General features: G+C 48.6%; 1 protein-coding gene across 3 annotated transcripts in view; it reads left to right on the top strand.

Annotated features, from left to right (window-relative positions):
- KDM4A (lysine demethylase 4A) overlaps positions 1-15,697 on the top strand; it is a 43,600-nt gene that overhangs the window by 8,469 nt on the left and 19,434 nt on the right. For all 3 annotated transcript variants that reach the window (XM_025856106.2, XM_025856104.2, XM_025856105.2), the window contains exons 6-11: positions 1,403-1,452; positions 2,225-2,328; positions 2,735-2,872; positions 3,561-3,808; positions 4,686-4,885; positions 5,958-6,334. In XM_025856106.2, the coding sequence (XP_025711891.1) occupies positions 1,403-1,452; positions 2,225-2,328; positions 2,735-2,872; positions 3,561-3,808; positions 4,686-4,885; positions 5,958-6,334 (1,117 nt within the window). The remainder of the gene's footprint in view (positions 1-1,402; positions 1,453-2,224; positions 2,329-2,734; positions 2,873-3,560; positions 3,809-4,685; positions 4,886-5,957; positions 6,335-15,697) is intronic.

The following is a 15,697-nucleotide window of genomic DNA, read 5'->3' as shown; positions in this document are numbered from 1 at the left end:
CCGCATAGGAAGAGTACATGAACACGGGGTGGGGATTGGAGAAGGCTTCCCTGGAAGAGGTGACAATGAAGCTGAGACCTAACATGAGGAGGCCTAGCTGATTGGGAAGGTGGCGGGTGTTTGGGCAGGGAAGACTGAGGAAAGTGTGTCCAGGTGGTTGGAACAACACATGCAGAGAGCCTAAGTTGAGAGAGAGCACGATGTCTTGGGAAATAGAGGAAGTCCATTGTGGTTTGGGTGCCGCATATAAGGAGGGAAGAGCGAGCAGGCTGGCAGGGACATCGTGGGCCAGGTCACGGGGAGTCGTGGAAACTGTGCGTCTTCATTGCCTTTGCCAGCATCTCAGCCACCTCCTTTCCCAGAGATTTTCCTTTTTTCAGATGTTTTCCAGTTTCTAATCTTAGTGGGGGTGATCTCCTGAGCCTCTGCTGACCCCCTAACTGCTGTCCCATTTCCTTTCTTAGATGGCTAGACTTCTAGAATCTGTAAATGTTGCTTTTGTGGTTTCTGCCTTTTTACTCCTAAGTTCCCTGAGGTTGGATTTTCATTTTTCTGGAGAGAGAAGGTTTTCTAGTTATTACACGTGCTCTTTAGGTTATCGGAAGTGGGACCTCCAGAGACTTCTGGGTGAGGTTGCCTGATGGATCCCAAGGTCCTTTGGGTGACCAACATTTTCTGCTACTCCCCATCTGTTTTGTTTCGTAATGAAATTATTTGGGATGAGAAATTTCTGTTGGGGAATAATCTTTAGAATCAGTTGTAAAGGTTAAAAAAGGACCTACTGTGAGTTGCAGAATGTTAAGTTAAACAAACAGTTCTGCAAAAATTTTAAGTGGTCGCGTGGTTTCCTTTTTTTTTTTTTTTTTTTTTAATAGAGAGCAATTTCTTTGGTGTATCACTACTCCACGGAGTGGAGGAATGGTTAATTATTGGGTAATCAGTGTAGCTGTTATGGAAATGAAGAGAGAAATGGGGTCAGCAGCAGATACGGGGCCTAGTCTCTAGGATCAGATCCCACTTTCATCTCGTTTTCCATTCCTCCTCAGTCCTGTCCCAGTTAGGCCTTTTAGGCTTTGTTAGGAGCACTTTAATGCTATCCTTTTAAAAATTTTTTTATTTCCTGAGCATTATAAAGGAGAGTAATGCTGGTTACATACCATAGATTCTGCCTCTTGTCTCAGCAAATGAGTGAACATAAGAAAACTACATTCACTTGTACTTTGTGGGCTCTTCCCTCCTCTCCCCCAGTAGTCTAATATATCATTTCTCCAGACTCCTTTCCGGTTTTTGTGGTTGGGAAGTTGAAAAATCTGGTATTTCGAGCTGTTTTGAGAATGGGAAAGAGCCCCTTAGCTCCTGTAGTGTCCTCTGCTCAGCATGCGATGCTTTTCTGTGATTGCAGGTACTCTGTTCCCCCTGAGCATGGAAAGCGGTTGGAGCGCCTTGCCAAAGGTACTATGTCTCCCCCCTGTGCTGGGTCCGACCTTCCTGTGAGCTGTGCTAATTGCTCTAAAATGTCCATTCGCTGTGGTCAGATGCTTGTGTGTCCTTTCTCAGGCCTGTGTGTAGGGGATGAGCTAGACTGCTGGATTGGTTACCCCAGCAGAGCAATTAAAATCGGAAACTTCTCCATTTGTCCTGGGAAGGGACTAAGTCATTCATTCATTCATTCATTCTTTTTTTTTTTTGACTACTGCGTAAGTAATTTCTAGTCTTTACCTCAGTTTTATCAGGCATGGGTTTATTTGACCACAGATCGTATACCAGTCATATTGGGTCTGGTTCTTCTGTCAGAAACCCAAATGTGAAAATTCAGTTTTTGTGCTTTGGTTCTTTTAAGTGGACTTTAATAGATTTGTACCACCAGAGAGCCTATTTCAGGAGAGCTTGGGTAGTCTGCTCTGTGGACGTGTTACTAACAAAAGATTGAGGGATACAGGTTAACAGAGGAAGGTCCTAAATAGTTTCAAAGCATTTTATAAGGACAGGGCAGCTTGGGTGATGTCAGTCGCCCAAACAGAATTTGATTACCTATGTAACAGCTTGCATGGGAGAAAGCCCAGGGGCTCATTGTAGAATTTTAGGATTGGCCTGAAGCTAGAATGATCTGTGGTGATTTATCCTCCTTATCATCTGGATGAGACACACAAGTGTGCAGCAACTCCAGGGTTGAAGAGCTGGTGGGGAGCAGTGTATTAACCCGTGCCCATGTTCAATGAAACAGGTTTTTTCCCTGGAAGTGCTCAAAGCTGCGAGGCTTTTCTCCGCCATAAGATGACCTTGATTTCCCCTTTAATGCTGAAGAAATACGGAATTCCCTTTGACAAGGTGAGCTTATTTTACATACAGAAGTCCTTAGGCTTACAAGGAAGCCGCCCGTTTTGGTCTGTTTCACAGAGGAGCTTTAATCTAGTTCATCACTCTGTACCAGGAGTGGGCCAGAGCTATAACCGATGTAGCCATACTTCGATCCAAGGGTGTTAAAGGTGGAGGTACTGTAGCTCCCCGTGCCCGAGCAGAGTCCAGTCCCCTTGAACAGTGTTGACTTGGAGGAATGGTCAGTTAGAGCGATGGGGTCTGATATGATAGGGCTTTGCATTTTACAAAGACCTCCGGTAGTTTTGGGACTTATCCTGTGTTGCTCAGCAAAGCTGTGGCAGAGCTGGAGCTCAGAGGGCCAGCTGGGTAGACTTCAGCCATTTGCTGCAGCTGCTTCAAGTCTGCTCTCGTTCAGGTCACTCAAGAAGCTGGAGAATTCATGATCACTTTCCCTTATGGTTACCATGCCGGCTTTAACCATGGCTTCAACTGTGCGGAGTCTACCAATTTTGCTACCCGGCGGTGGATTGAATATGGCAAACAAGCTGTGCTGGTAAGTCTGTCGGGTTTTTTCCTATAATGCCATGACTGAAAATGTCTGGTGAGCAAATTCTCATTAGATACACTGGCGGGCGATTAGAACATTCTTTGAACTGCTGGAATTCAGAAACAGTGACAGGGATGTGCAGAAGTGCCAGCATATTGTGGTCGCACAGAATTGTAAAAAGTCTGCTCAGGTTTGGGGCGCCTCAAGTGAGGTTTCTGTGCTTAAGTCCATGGAGCTTGAAAACCACCCCCACACACATTGATATTTCTTGCTTTGGCCACTGTGGGATTTCTCCGTTGAGAAGTTCTTCACGTTAGGGAAGCAGGCAGGCTGGACATTTGACTGGGCGCACTCGCTCCTGTGGTCCTGGCTTGGCTAGATCTCAGACGGAAGGTGGACATTGACCTTCCCGGGTGTGAGTGCAGAGCTTCGTTGCAGTGTTTCTCTGCGCAGCCTAGTGAGTGCCCAGGTGGGCACACCCCAGTGCTGCACATTGCTCCCTGCTGTTTTCCATGCTTCCCCCGCCATGCTCAAAGGCCTTGCAAGGACAATTTGCCCTCAGCCTGTGAACGCAAGCAGTTTGGCTTTAAATGGGCTTGTGTCTTTCTCACTTGGAGGAAGGAGATGGGATATGGGGGTCGCGTGGAAGCCGTGAAAGCATGCTGACTGGGGCTCTCCTGGTTCCCTGGGACAGTGCTCCTGTAGGAAGGACATGGTGAAGATCTCCATGGATGTGTTTGTGAGGAAGTTCCAGCCAGAAAGGTACAAACTTTGGAAAGCTGGGAAGGACAGCACAGTTATCGACCATACTCTGCCCACGCCAGAAGCAGCTGAGTTTCTTAAGGAGAGCGAATTGCCGCCAAGAGCCAGAAATGAGGATTGTCCAGAGGAAGATGACATGGAAGGGCTTGAGGATGGAGAGGAGGGTGACTTAAAGAGAAGGTAACCCAGCGGCCCTCTGGGCCCAGCTGTTTGAGGGAGGGGTGTCTGGGCAGCTTCCATAACCTGTCGAGAGGCTGTTTCTAAGTGGGGTGTTTGAGCCACAGCTGAAGGAATTTTCTTCTTGGTAGAGGCTCCAGAATTCTCACAGCAAGGGCATTCAGGCTCTTCCTTATGACTGTCCCCCAGGAATGGCCACATCTGTATGTGGGCCTGTAGTTGGCTGGGGCGAAGGTCATATACACAAGAGAGCATGGCTCTCTCTGAGCCAGAAAAGTCATTTTTCTCATTGCCACATGGGACAATTTTTATTTTTTATTTATTTATTTTAAGTAGGCTCCCTGCCCAACGTGGGGCTTGAACTCACAACTCTGAGATCAAGAGTCGCATGCTCTACTGACTGAACCAGACAGGTGCCCCATCATAGGAGACATTTTTTACGAAGGAGAATGTAGTGGTGGGAATGAAACCCGTAAGGGCAGGGGGGTGGTGGGATTGAGGTAGGCCAGCGTCTTTGGTGTCTAAACTGGAGGATCCGTCTTCTGGGGAGTTTGTCCTGGGCCATGTGGAGAAGAAAGGAGGAATATTTATGGGGTACCTACGGTATGCCAGGTGCTCCGCCAGGTACTCTGCTTACCTTATAAGCTTCACATCAGATCTTTGAGGTGGGTGGTGATGTTCCTATTTTTTGTTGGATGGAACAGGCTCAGAGAGGTGAAGTCCCTTGTCTCTCCCACAGACAAGAGGTGGGACTGAAGTGTGAAGCATAGCGGACGGGCTCTGGCCGTTCATTCATTTTGGGTTATGTGTGGATGTGGGTGAACATGTCTGTATGTGAATGTATTTGTGGCCCTTAAAAAGCGTGTTCTCCTCCTCGCAGCCTCGCCAGACATCGTATAGGGACAAAGAGGCACAGAGTTTGTCTTGAAATACCACAGGAGGTGAGTCAGAGTGAGCTCTTCCCTAAGGAGGAGCTGAGTTCCGGACAGTACGATGTGACGGAGTGCCAGGCCGCCTTCGCTCCTGTGAGGCCCACCCACAGCTCTGTGCGGCAAGTCGAGGATGCTCTTCCCTTCCCAGGTTGGTCGGCTGTGGTATTTTTCCCACAAGCGTTACCGTGCCCTGTGCTGTTGTTAGATGCCATGTTGCGTGCAGGGTCACAGGTATGGAAAAGTGGGGAGGTGGGTCTGTGAGCAGAGAGTGTAAGTGCAGTGTGAGAAAGGGTGTGAGGAGAGGGACATGCTGGGCGGAAGGTGGGGGAGGTGCCCCCTCCCTCTGCCTGCTGAGGGGCCAGGGACACGCCGAAGGTTGGTGAGGCGATGCTGACGCAGCTCTTACAAGAGAGGTTGGAGTTTTCCAGGCAGGCAGAGAGCTGGGGGCACCTAGGAAGGGCACCCCGAGGGGAGTAGCAGGGGCGCCGGCGTGGAGGTCTGAAACCACACGAGCTCTTTGGGGGGAGCTGGTAGTGACTTGCTGTAACTTGAATACCAGGGTGGGAAGGGTAGAAGACAGCTGTACGAGCAGGAGGTGAGACTAGAGAAGTAGGAGCAAGACGGTGCGGCGACTGGCTGCCATCTTAGTGTTTGCTCTCTCGCGGGCTTGAGGGCCACCTGGATTTCAGGAAGGAAGTGGCGTGGTCACATACGGTGTGGGACAGCCCACTCTAGCTGCTCGGGTGCTTGATGAGGGTAGTTTCGTTAGGGGAGTTGAGTCCGCCTCGGGCGAGGCTGGGAGGATCTGTCCTGAGGGTGCCTTGGTGCACCTGCTGGCAGCTGGACCGCACCGTGGACCGGGGCCCGGGGGCCTGGTTACCACAGTGTCTAGCGTGGGCCACCAGGCCTGCTGTGCTCCGGCCCTCGTTCCTGCGGGTGACTTCGGAGGGTCTGCTCTGTGCCTTCTGTGCTCCATCGTAAACACAGAGCCCTGGAGATAGGTGGTAGGCTACCTACCCTCCACGGGACGAGCCTGGAGGCCTGGAGCGGCTGAGCAGTGAGCCCCAGAGCACGCAGTGACCCCGTAGGTGATAGAGCCAGAATCGGAAGCCACGCCTCACTTGCCACCCGTGTTCCTCTGTGCTTCACCACTCTGCTTTGCTCTAGCTTCATGTGTGCGTGGGGAAGTTGGCTCTGGCCAACGTGTGTGTGTGTTTCAGATTATTCTGACTCCTCTGAAGTCAAATTTGAAGAGCTTAAAAACGTCAAACTAGAAGAGGAGGATGAGGAGGAAGAGGAGGACCAAGAAACAGCTGCCTTGGATCTTTCTGTGAATCCTGCTTCTATAGGCGGACGCCTTGTCCTCTCAGGTTCGAAAAAGAAATCGTCTTCTAGCCTGGGCTCCAGTTCTTCACGGGATTCTATTTCTTCCGATTCAGAAACCAGTGAGCCTCTGTCCTGCCGAGCCCAAGGGCAGTCGGGAGTTCTCACTGTGCACAGCTATGCCAAAGGGGACGGCAGGGTCACCGTGGGAGAGCCCTGCTCGAGGAAGAAAGGGGGCGCCACCGGAAGTATCAGTGAACGGGAGCTGGCGGAGGTATGGGCTCTGGGCAGTGCTGGTGGGAGGAGCTGCCTGGCTGGGGCCCTGTGGGGGGGGAGTCGGGGTGGGGTTGCTTGCTGCAGGTGTCCAAGATGGCAGGAGAGACCGTCAGAAGGGGCCACCAGTCTACAGTGTCAAGCAGAAAGCCGGGTGGCATTGGTTTGCTTCCAGCTTGTTCTTTGCTGGGAGTTCCTTTTCTCTTGCCCCGGTGTGTGTGTTCCAGAGGATCCAGCCGTCTTCATGACGGCTGCGGGTCTCCAGCTGTTGGACGCACCTTTCAACCCACCCCTGCCCTAGAGGCACGAGGATTAGGGTGGCAGTGGTTGCAGCCCGGTTGTGTGTGGGTTGGGGATGAAATGGCTTTTCTTACCTGAAAATTCAAGGGTTTTTTTTTTTTTTTTTCTCTTAAAATCTTGACTGCCTTGTAGACACCCATGGGGATTTTCCCTCTCCTCCCCGCATACGTTCTTCATCTCCCAGTACAACATGGTTGATAGAGCTTTGGAGACCAGGATGAATTCCCAAAGCCATAAATGTGAATGTTTGTTCAGGCTTTCTTCTAGAACATGCTGTCACCAAAGCTGCTCTCTCTCTGTTTTGTGTTGAAAGGCTCTTAATGGAGCTCAGTGGGACACAGCAGAGCCGTGTTGAATGCAGCCAGACTCATGGCTACCCAAGTGACCTGCTTTTACTCCCCAGCTGCACAGCTTATGGGTCAAGTTGTAGCTTCGAGTGGGGCTGGGGTGGGGTTGAGGTCAGTGCAGAAAAGTTTTAGTTATTCCCCATTTCCTTACCTTTACCTTTGAAAAACTGGTCTTTTAGAGGTTTTTATTATGAAACGTTTCATTATACAGATGGAGAACTATCACCAGCCCCTCACGTATACTCATTGTCTCCGGATGTCAGCATTTGGCCTATTGGCTTTCTCTGTTTTTGGCTTTAGTACTAACCCTGAGTCCATATTACACTTCTGGTTTTCCCAGTAGTGCCTTTTTGTGGTTGGTTTGTCCCTCATCTTGAATACCCACATCACTTTCCTTTCTGCCTTCTCTCAGTCTCAGGGCTCAGTTTCTGTAGATCTCCTCTTCCGCCACCCGTCCCTCCTTCTGTCTGAGTGGGGCAGACTGCTGAGCTGAGGACCGTGTTTCCTTCTCATTGCCCCTGGCGGCTGCTGTGTGCTCTCCTGTGGCAGCTTCCACAAGAGGTGGCTCTCCAGCTTGGACAGCAGAACCCTTTATGGTCCCCGATGCCACATCAGAGCCACTCTTCTTCACAGAGCTCCCGGGTCTTCGTTGACCCTGCTCTTATGCTACCAGCCACGCTGTCCATGACCCTGCTCTTACGCTACCGGTCACGCTGTCCGTGACCCTGCTGTTACGTTACCGGTCACGCTGTCCGTGACCCTGCTGTTACGTTACCGGTCACGCTGTCCGTGACCCTGCTGTTACATTACCGGTCACGCTGTCTGCGACCCTGCTCTTACGCTACCGGTCACGCTGTCCTTGTGCGGTGTCCTCCTGCCTTTCTTGCCTTTGGCTGCAGTCACAACCACAAAGGCAGCTAAAAATAGCAAGGAGTTACTACATGCTAACTACTTTATCTGCATGGTTTATTTTTATTTATTTATTTTTTAAAAGATTTATTTATTGACAGAGAGAGACACAGCGAGAGAGGGAACACAAGCAGGAGGAGTGGGAGAGGGAGAAGCAGGCTTCCCGCGGAGCAAGGAGCCCAATGCGGGGCTCGATCCTAGGACCCTGGGATCATGACCCGAGCTGAAGGCAGACGCTTAACGACTGAGCCCCCCAGGAGCCCCTATCTGCATGGTTTAGACTATATGTCCCTGCTAAGTTCATCTTACCGCAGAGTGTGTGTGTGTGGAGGGGGGGTGTTGAGAGGAGCCAACAAATAACACCCATCTTTTTTTCTCCCAAATTAGGAACCAGTTAAGGAATGGATGTGGTAGTCAGGCTTATGGAGCTCAGAATGTTGCTTCATTACCAGTTAAAAAGATCGAAGAGAGTAGCTTTTAACCTATGGCCAAATGGCTTTGCTGCTCATTTAACCTCAGTGAGACAGGCTACCTGCCTAGTCAGCTGGCAGTCCTGGAGGACACCGGCGTCTTATAGTGGCTGAACATTTTCCACTTGCCTTTCATGTGTGGTGGACACAGACCTGAACGCACTCCCTCCGCAAAAGGCAGATCCCAGCTAAGTGAAGCTCACTAAGGTCCAAGGGTTGGGAGAAAAGCCAGGAAACCCTCCATATGGAAATATGCTGGGAGGAGGAGCCTTCTCTCTGACATGCCTCTTATTCCTGCTTAAAAACCACGAGTGCCTTCCTGGCTCCTTTTTATGTCTGTATGGCCTTCTTAGCTGGAGTCTGATGGTAATGCCATTCTCCGTTGCATCGCCACCCTGCCCCCTGCCCCCACCCTCCTAGATGCGCTGCTGTCTTTGAACTACTTCACATTCTCTAAAAATAACTTGGCTGCTCTGCCTCTTTGCTTTACTCCATAAGCACACACGGCGTGCCTACTCGGGGCTAGGACTGTGCCTTCGAGGAGCTCATAGTCTAGATGTGAGCAAATAAATCCATCCCTTAGGGATAAGTGTTGTCGTCCAAGTGGAAGAGTTAGCAGCTCAGCCTGGGGTTGGGGTGAAGAGTATGGGGAGACTGGAGAAGCAGGCATCGTAGCTAGGCTGAAGATTTGCAGGAGTATGTGTGGTGGCTGGAGGGAAGTGGGGAAGGGAATCTGGGAGAGGAGTGTGTTCTAAGTGGTGATGGTTGCACATGCCAAGGTTAAAGCATGTGCAGAGTTTTGCTGGTCTCAGGCATATGGGTCTGGAGAGGGCCTTGGGAGGTGCTGTGGAGGGTGTCAGAAGCCAGATCGGAGTGGTCTGCCTGTGTGCCATGAAGCAGTTTGACTTTGGAAGGTTCACTGCCATGTGTTTCTGGAGATTGAAGATTTCCAGAATACATTTTTTTTTTAAAAGATTTTATTTATTTATTTGAGAAAGAGCACGAGCCAGGGCAGGGGCAAACAGATACCCTGCTCAGTGGGAAGCCCGACCCCAGGACCCTGAGATCATGACCTGGGTCTAAGGCACCGAGCCACCCAGGCGCCCCCTAGCCACATTTTACATACTTGGTTGTCAAGGGACATCAGAATACATTTTTATTTTTATTTATTTTTTTTTTAAAAGATTTTATTTATTTATTTGAGAGAGAGAGTGAGAGAGAGAGAGCACATGAGAGGGGGGAGGGTCAGAGGGAGAAGCAGACTCCCCGCTGAGCAGGGAGCCCGATGCGGGACTCGATCCCGGGACTCCAGGATCATGACCTGAGCCGAAGGCAGTCGCCCAACCAACTGAGCCACCCAGGCGCCCCAGAATACATTTTTAAATGCACAAAGATGCATGTGGAATAATAAAGTGAACCCACAAATGCTCCTCACCTGGGCCTGACGGTTGTCAATACGTGGCCACATTTGCTTCACTTCTCCTTTTGTCAGTTGAAGCACTCCTTCTATTATATTTATTTTTTACATTTTAGGTTGATTTGTTTTTAATTGTACTAAAGCATACACGACATAAAATCTGTTGTTTTAGCCATTCTTTCGTGTACAGTTCAGCGGCCTCCCGTGCATTCTCGTTTGTTGTAAGCCATCACCAGGCCACAGGTGGTTTGGAGGTGGGAGGAGCCGGGGGAGTCCTCGGCACACGTCTCTCCTGGAACAGTTCTCTTGCTCATTGGAGCCCAGCCCTTTTCAAAAGTCACTACTTCCAGAAACCTATTCATTGCTTCCATCTGCTTTCCTTCCTACCTCGAACACCTGCAGCGCTTGGCTCCCTTTTTATGACAGTCCGCCATACTCTGCACAGTTTCCTAGGCGGGGGAAGGCCAAACTTCCAGGAGCGAGGCCCTGTGCCACATCAGCCTTGCTGCTTCAGGTACCAGCATGGTCCTGGGACTTGGCCATGAGCCTTCTGTAAATGTGGAAGGAATAAATGGAAGTTTAGTTTTAGTAGGAAGCTGACATCAGGATTGATTGGGTTGGAATGGGGGACTGACAGTCAAGGCTTGAGGCAGAAACTGAACCACTTTACCTATCCCTGGAGAGGTCTAATGGCATTGTATCTATATTTGGAAATACCTGGGTTTTGAAGAGCACCCTTGTGGCCCTCCTGCCCCCACTTTAAGCATCCCCCACGCTGTAATTCAGGCCTCTTGCTGTTCAGTTTATGTGCTGGTCTTTGTCAAGGGCCTTGGTAAAAGCACCCAGGTTGACTGCTGAAGCACCAAAGCTACAATGATGTGTCTGTTGTAACATTTCTTGTTAGTTTAAGCTGCTTTGAGAAAGTGAGTTCCCAAAACAAAGAGGGAGCAGTTGGCTCTTCACTGTATAGAACAAGCCCCATAAAGAACATTGCCCTTGACCTGGGTGCCTGATGTTAGAAAAGGGGGAACAGAGAACTCAGGAGCCTGAACTCTAGGTCTCTTGAGGCAGGGACTTGGGAGACCCTACCTGCTGTCACACCCCATCCTCACAAAGAGCATTCACCGCTCCCACTTTACGAGTGGAACGCTGCTTGCTGGGCTCACACAGCTAGTTGCTAGAACTGGGGTTGGACCCCCAGCCCTTTCTGCTACATACTGAAGGAATTTAGAAGTCGGAGCACATCTCAGGGGGGAAGGCCTTGTGGAGACCACGTAGCAGGAGGAGTACTGAGGCCAGAAGATGAGAAAATGTGGAAAGACATTTAACTATTTGAATAGATCTGACTACTTTGGTCAGAGGCAACGGGACAGTAGTGGAAAGGGTAGAGACTTGAGACTTGCACACCAAGTCCCACTCTGGCTGGGCCATGAGCTCCTTGAGGCTCGGGATTGTGTGTCGCCGGTGTATGCATTGCCACGGCCCCAAGCATGGTATGCTGGGTACATACGCTGGCATACAGGAGGCACTCGGAACAAATAGGGCTGGGTACTGGCATCTTCTTTCCCAGAGCTGCATTCTGGTGTTCTTGGTCTTGACTCCTCTACTTTCTCCAGCACTTGGACCTACTAAATGATCTGTCTGTATCTCCTACCCCATGCTCATTTCCCATTGCTGCTTTTTACAAGTTCACACAAACTGAGAGTCTGAGACCAGTACAAATTTATTATCTTCCAGTTCTTCGGGAGCCTGGCATGGGCCTCATTATGCTAAAGTTAAGGTGTCAGCAGGGCTGTGTACCTTCCTGGAGGCTCCAGAGGGAGACGCCTTGCCCTGCCCAGCTTCTTCAGGCTCCTCACATTCCTTGGCCCATGGCCTTTCTTTTCCATCTTCGAAAAAAGCAGCCACATCGGCCAAGTCTTGCTCACTTGGCCATCACTTGGACCCTGAGTCTTCTGCTTCCATCTTCATTATTAGGCACTGTTTGATTACATTCGGCCTGCCCAGAGAATCTAAGATAATCTTACTGTTTTATCCAATGAGCAAACTTAATAATGTTTTGTCATGTCAACGTAGCATTCACAGGGATTAGACCTGCACCTCTCTGGGGGACCGTTACTCTGTCTGCCACATGCTTAGTATCTCTCCTCTCCCAGGCTTCTTCACTCTCTGCCTATAAAACATAGGCAGCCCCGTTTCTCAAATACAACTGGAGGGAATTCCCTATGATCTCATTTCTTCCCTTAATCTTCTCAAGAAGAGACTCGGATGCATTCATTCCTTAGTTTCTTACTTCTGTCTGCTGGAACTTATCTTAAAAAAGTCCTGACACCTCCCAGTTGCTGAGTCCTTGGGCCCCTTCCTGCTCAGCTCTTAGGCCTCCTTTGGCACTGCGGCATTCCTCTCCTAGCTTTCTGTATTCCTCCTGTACTCTCTGTGGTAGATCTCCGTTTTCTTTTCTTTTCTTTCAAAGATTTTATTTATTTGAGAGAGAGCACAAGAGCAGGGAGGACAGGGAGGAGGCAGGGAGCCCGACGATTGCAGGATCCTGGGGTCATGACGTGAGCTGAAGGCAGACGCTTAACCAACTGAGCCACCCAGGTGCCCCTGGATCTCCCTTTTCTCTCTCTTCCTCCTCCCGTTCCAGAAGCCTTGTTCTCCATTCAGTTTATCTTCCACTGGTACTGTCATCCACTCCCATGATTTCAGTTCTGAACCTGATGCTGAGCATCCTTAAATCTACAGTTCTTGCTCTGACTTGCTTTCTGAACCCTCGGGCTCATTTCTTCTGGCCCATCTGGGTGTTGCCAGAGAAACAAGGCGGGTGGTACGTGCCTAGCATGTTTAACTTGGCTTGTTACGCCTCCCCCTTCATCCCCATGAATCCTCATAGGTCTCTCTCACCTTGGTGATCCAGGCTGGAAATCCCATCATTTTGGGTTCCTTTATTTTTTCTTACTTCCTGGTCTGCCACTGCTATATCCCAGATTTAAGCCTGTTATCTAGGTGGTCTACAAAGGCAGAATGTAAGAAGATTATCGGAATGCAGAAATAGTGGGACTTCATTTATTTTTAATAATTAATTTTTTTACTCTAAGTAAACTGTATGCCACACCTGGGGCTCAAACTCACGACCCTAAGATCGAGAGTCACATGCTCTACTGACTTAGCCAGCCAGGCTCCACAATGGAATTTTATTTTTATCTTTATCTTTTTATAGTCTATTTTTAAAAAATTAAGATTTATTGGGGCTCCCAGGTGGCTCAGTCAGTTAAACGTCTGCCTTTGGCTCAGGTCATGATCCCAGGGTCCTGGGATCAAGCCCCACATCGGGCTCCCTGCTCAGCAGGGAACCTGCTTCTCCCTCTCCCTCTGCCTGCTACTTCCCATGCTTGTGCTCTCTCGCTCTCTCTGTCAAATAAATAAAATCTAAAAAAAAATATTTATTTTTAATTTTTAATTTTTCTTACGATTTTTTAAATTTATTTGACAGAGAGAGACACAGCGAGAGAGGGAACACAAGCAGGGGGAGTGGGAGAGGGAGAAGCAGGCTTCCCGCAGAGCAGGGAGCCTGATGTGGGGCTCAGCCCCAGAACCCTGGGATCATGACCTGAGCCGAAGGCAGACACTTAACGACTGAGCCACCCAGGTGCCCCAAGATTGATTTATTTGAGAGAGAACGCGCGTGTGCATGGCGGTAAGGCGAGGGGATTAGGGGCAGAGGGAGAGAGTGTCTTAAGTAGACCCCATGCTGAACGCAGAGCTCAGACGCATGGCTCAATCTCATGACCCTGATAACACAACTTAAGCAGAAACCAGTAGTTGAATGCTTAACCTCCTGCACTACCCAGGTGCCTTTACAGTCTATTCTTGTTTCAAAATGTGCATAAGCACATTGTTGTATATAATTCGTTAGTTAAGTCTACCTATGGTGGGAGTGCATGTCCCTAAAGTTTTTTATTTCATGGTAGCACTGTGAAATAAATTTGATGAGTCTAGTTTTCTAGTTTGTTTCAGTCAAAGAACCCTTTCTTTAAGTGAAATCTTACTCATTTAAAAAGTATAAATCAAAAGCAGGGCTGTTTGGGCCTTTCTTGATGTGCACTTTGGAAATTGCTGGTTTAGCCTGGTTTAACTGACTGAGCCACCCAGGCATCCCTGAAATAGTATTTTTTTCTTTTCTTTTTTTTTGGGGGGGGGGTAAATAGTAGTGGGATTGCTTACTGGGTTGTAGGGTAATTCTATTTTTAATTTTTTGGAGAACCTCCATACTGTTTTCCACAGTGGCTGCACTGGTTTGCATTCCCATCAACAGTGCAAGAGGGTTCCTTTTTCTCCACATTCTCACCAACACCTGTTTGTTGTGTTGTTAATTTTAGCCATTCTGAGAGGTGTGAGGTGATATCTCATCATGGTTTTGATTTGTATTTCCCTGATGAATGATGTTGAGCACACCTTTTCATGTGCCTGTTGGCCATTTGGATGTCTTTAGAGAAATGTCTGTTCACGTGTCTTCTGCCCAGTTTTAATTGGATTATTTGGTTTTTGGGTGTTGAGTTGTAGGAGTTCTTTATATATTTTGTATACTAACCCTTTATCGGATATGTCACTTGCAAGTATCTTCTCCCATTCTGTAGGCTATCTTTTAGTTTTGTTGATTGTTTCCTTTGCTGTGCAGAAGCTTTTTATTTCGATGTAGTCCCAATACATTGAAATAAAAAACATCTGGAAAAAAGTTGCTGTGGCCAATGTCCGAAAAATTAACTGCCTGTGCTCTTTTGTAGAATTTTTATCTTTTTTATCTTTTTTTATTTTTTGACAGAGAGAGACACAGTGAGAGAGAGGGAACACAAACAGGGGGAGAGGGAGAGGGAGAAACAGACTCCCCGCAGAGCAGGGAGCCCGACGTGGGGCTCGATCCCAGAACTCTGGGGTCATGACCCAAGCCGAAGGCAGATGCTTAATGACTGAGCCACCCAGGCGCCCCTCTTTTCTAGAATTTTTATGGTTTCAGGTCTCATATTTAGGTCTTTAATCCATTTTGAATTAATTTTTGTGTATGATGTAAGAAAGTGGTCAAGTTTCATTCTTTTGCATGTAGCTGTCCAGTTTTCCCAACACATTTGTTTTTTTTAATTTATTTATTTAAAAATTTTTTTATTATTTATTTATTTGAGAGAGAGAGAGAGAGAGAGAGAGAGAGAGCGCGCACATGAGAGGGGGGAGGGTCAGAGGGAGAAGCAGACTCGCCGCTGAGCAGGGAGCCCGATGTGGGACTCGATCCCGGGACTCCGGGATCATGACCTGAGCCGAAGGCAGTCGCTTAACCACCTGAGCCACCCAGGCACCCCAACACATTTGTTGAGGAGACTGTCTTTGTCTTTTCCCTGTGGCATATTCTTTTTTTTTTTTTTTTTAAGATTTTATTTATTTATTTGACAGAGAGAGCACAAGCAGGGGGAGTGGGCAGAGGGAGAGGGAGAAGCAGACTCCCTGCTGAGCAAGGAGCCCGATGTGGGCCTCAATCCCGGGACCCTGGGATCATGACCTGAGCTGAAGGCAGATGCTTAACCAACTGAGCCACCCAGGTGCCCCTCCCCGTGGCATATTCTTATATTATTATTTAGTTGAATACTAGTCGACTATATAGTGTGGGTTTATTTCTGGATTTTCTGTTCCATTGATCAGTGCGTCTGTTTATGTGCCATTAACATACTGTTTTGATTACTACAGCTTTGTAACATAACTTGAAGTCTGGAATTGTGATGCCTCCAGCTTTGCTTTTCTTTTTCGAGATTGCTTTGGCTATTAGGGGTCTTTTGTCATTCAAATTTTAGGATTGTTCTAGTTTTGTGAAAAATGCTGTTGGTATTTTGATAGAGATTGCATTAACTGTGTAGATTGGTTTGGGTAGTGATTTT

This window comes from Callorhinus ursinus, unplaced genomic scaffold, assembly GCF_003265705.2.
Source record: "Callorhinus ursinus isolate GAN/ISIS: 27379988/994484 unplaced genomic scaffold, GSC_fseal_2.0 scaffold18, whole genome shotgun sequence".
NCBI lineage: Eukaryota > Metazoa > Chordata > Mammalia > Carnivora > Otariidae > Callorhinus > Callorhinus ursinus.
Note: the sequence above shows the minus strand (reverse complement) of the source record. Positions and strands in the feature narration are given on the sequence as shown.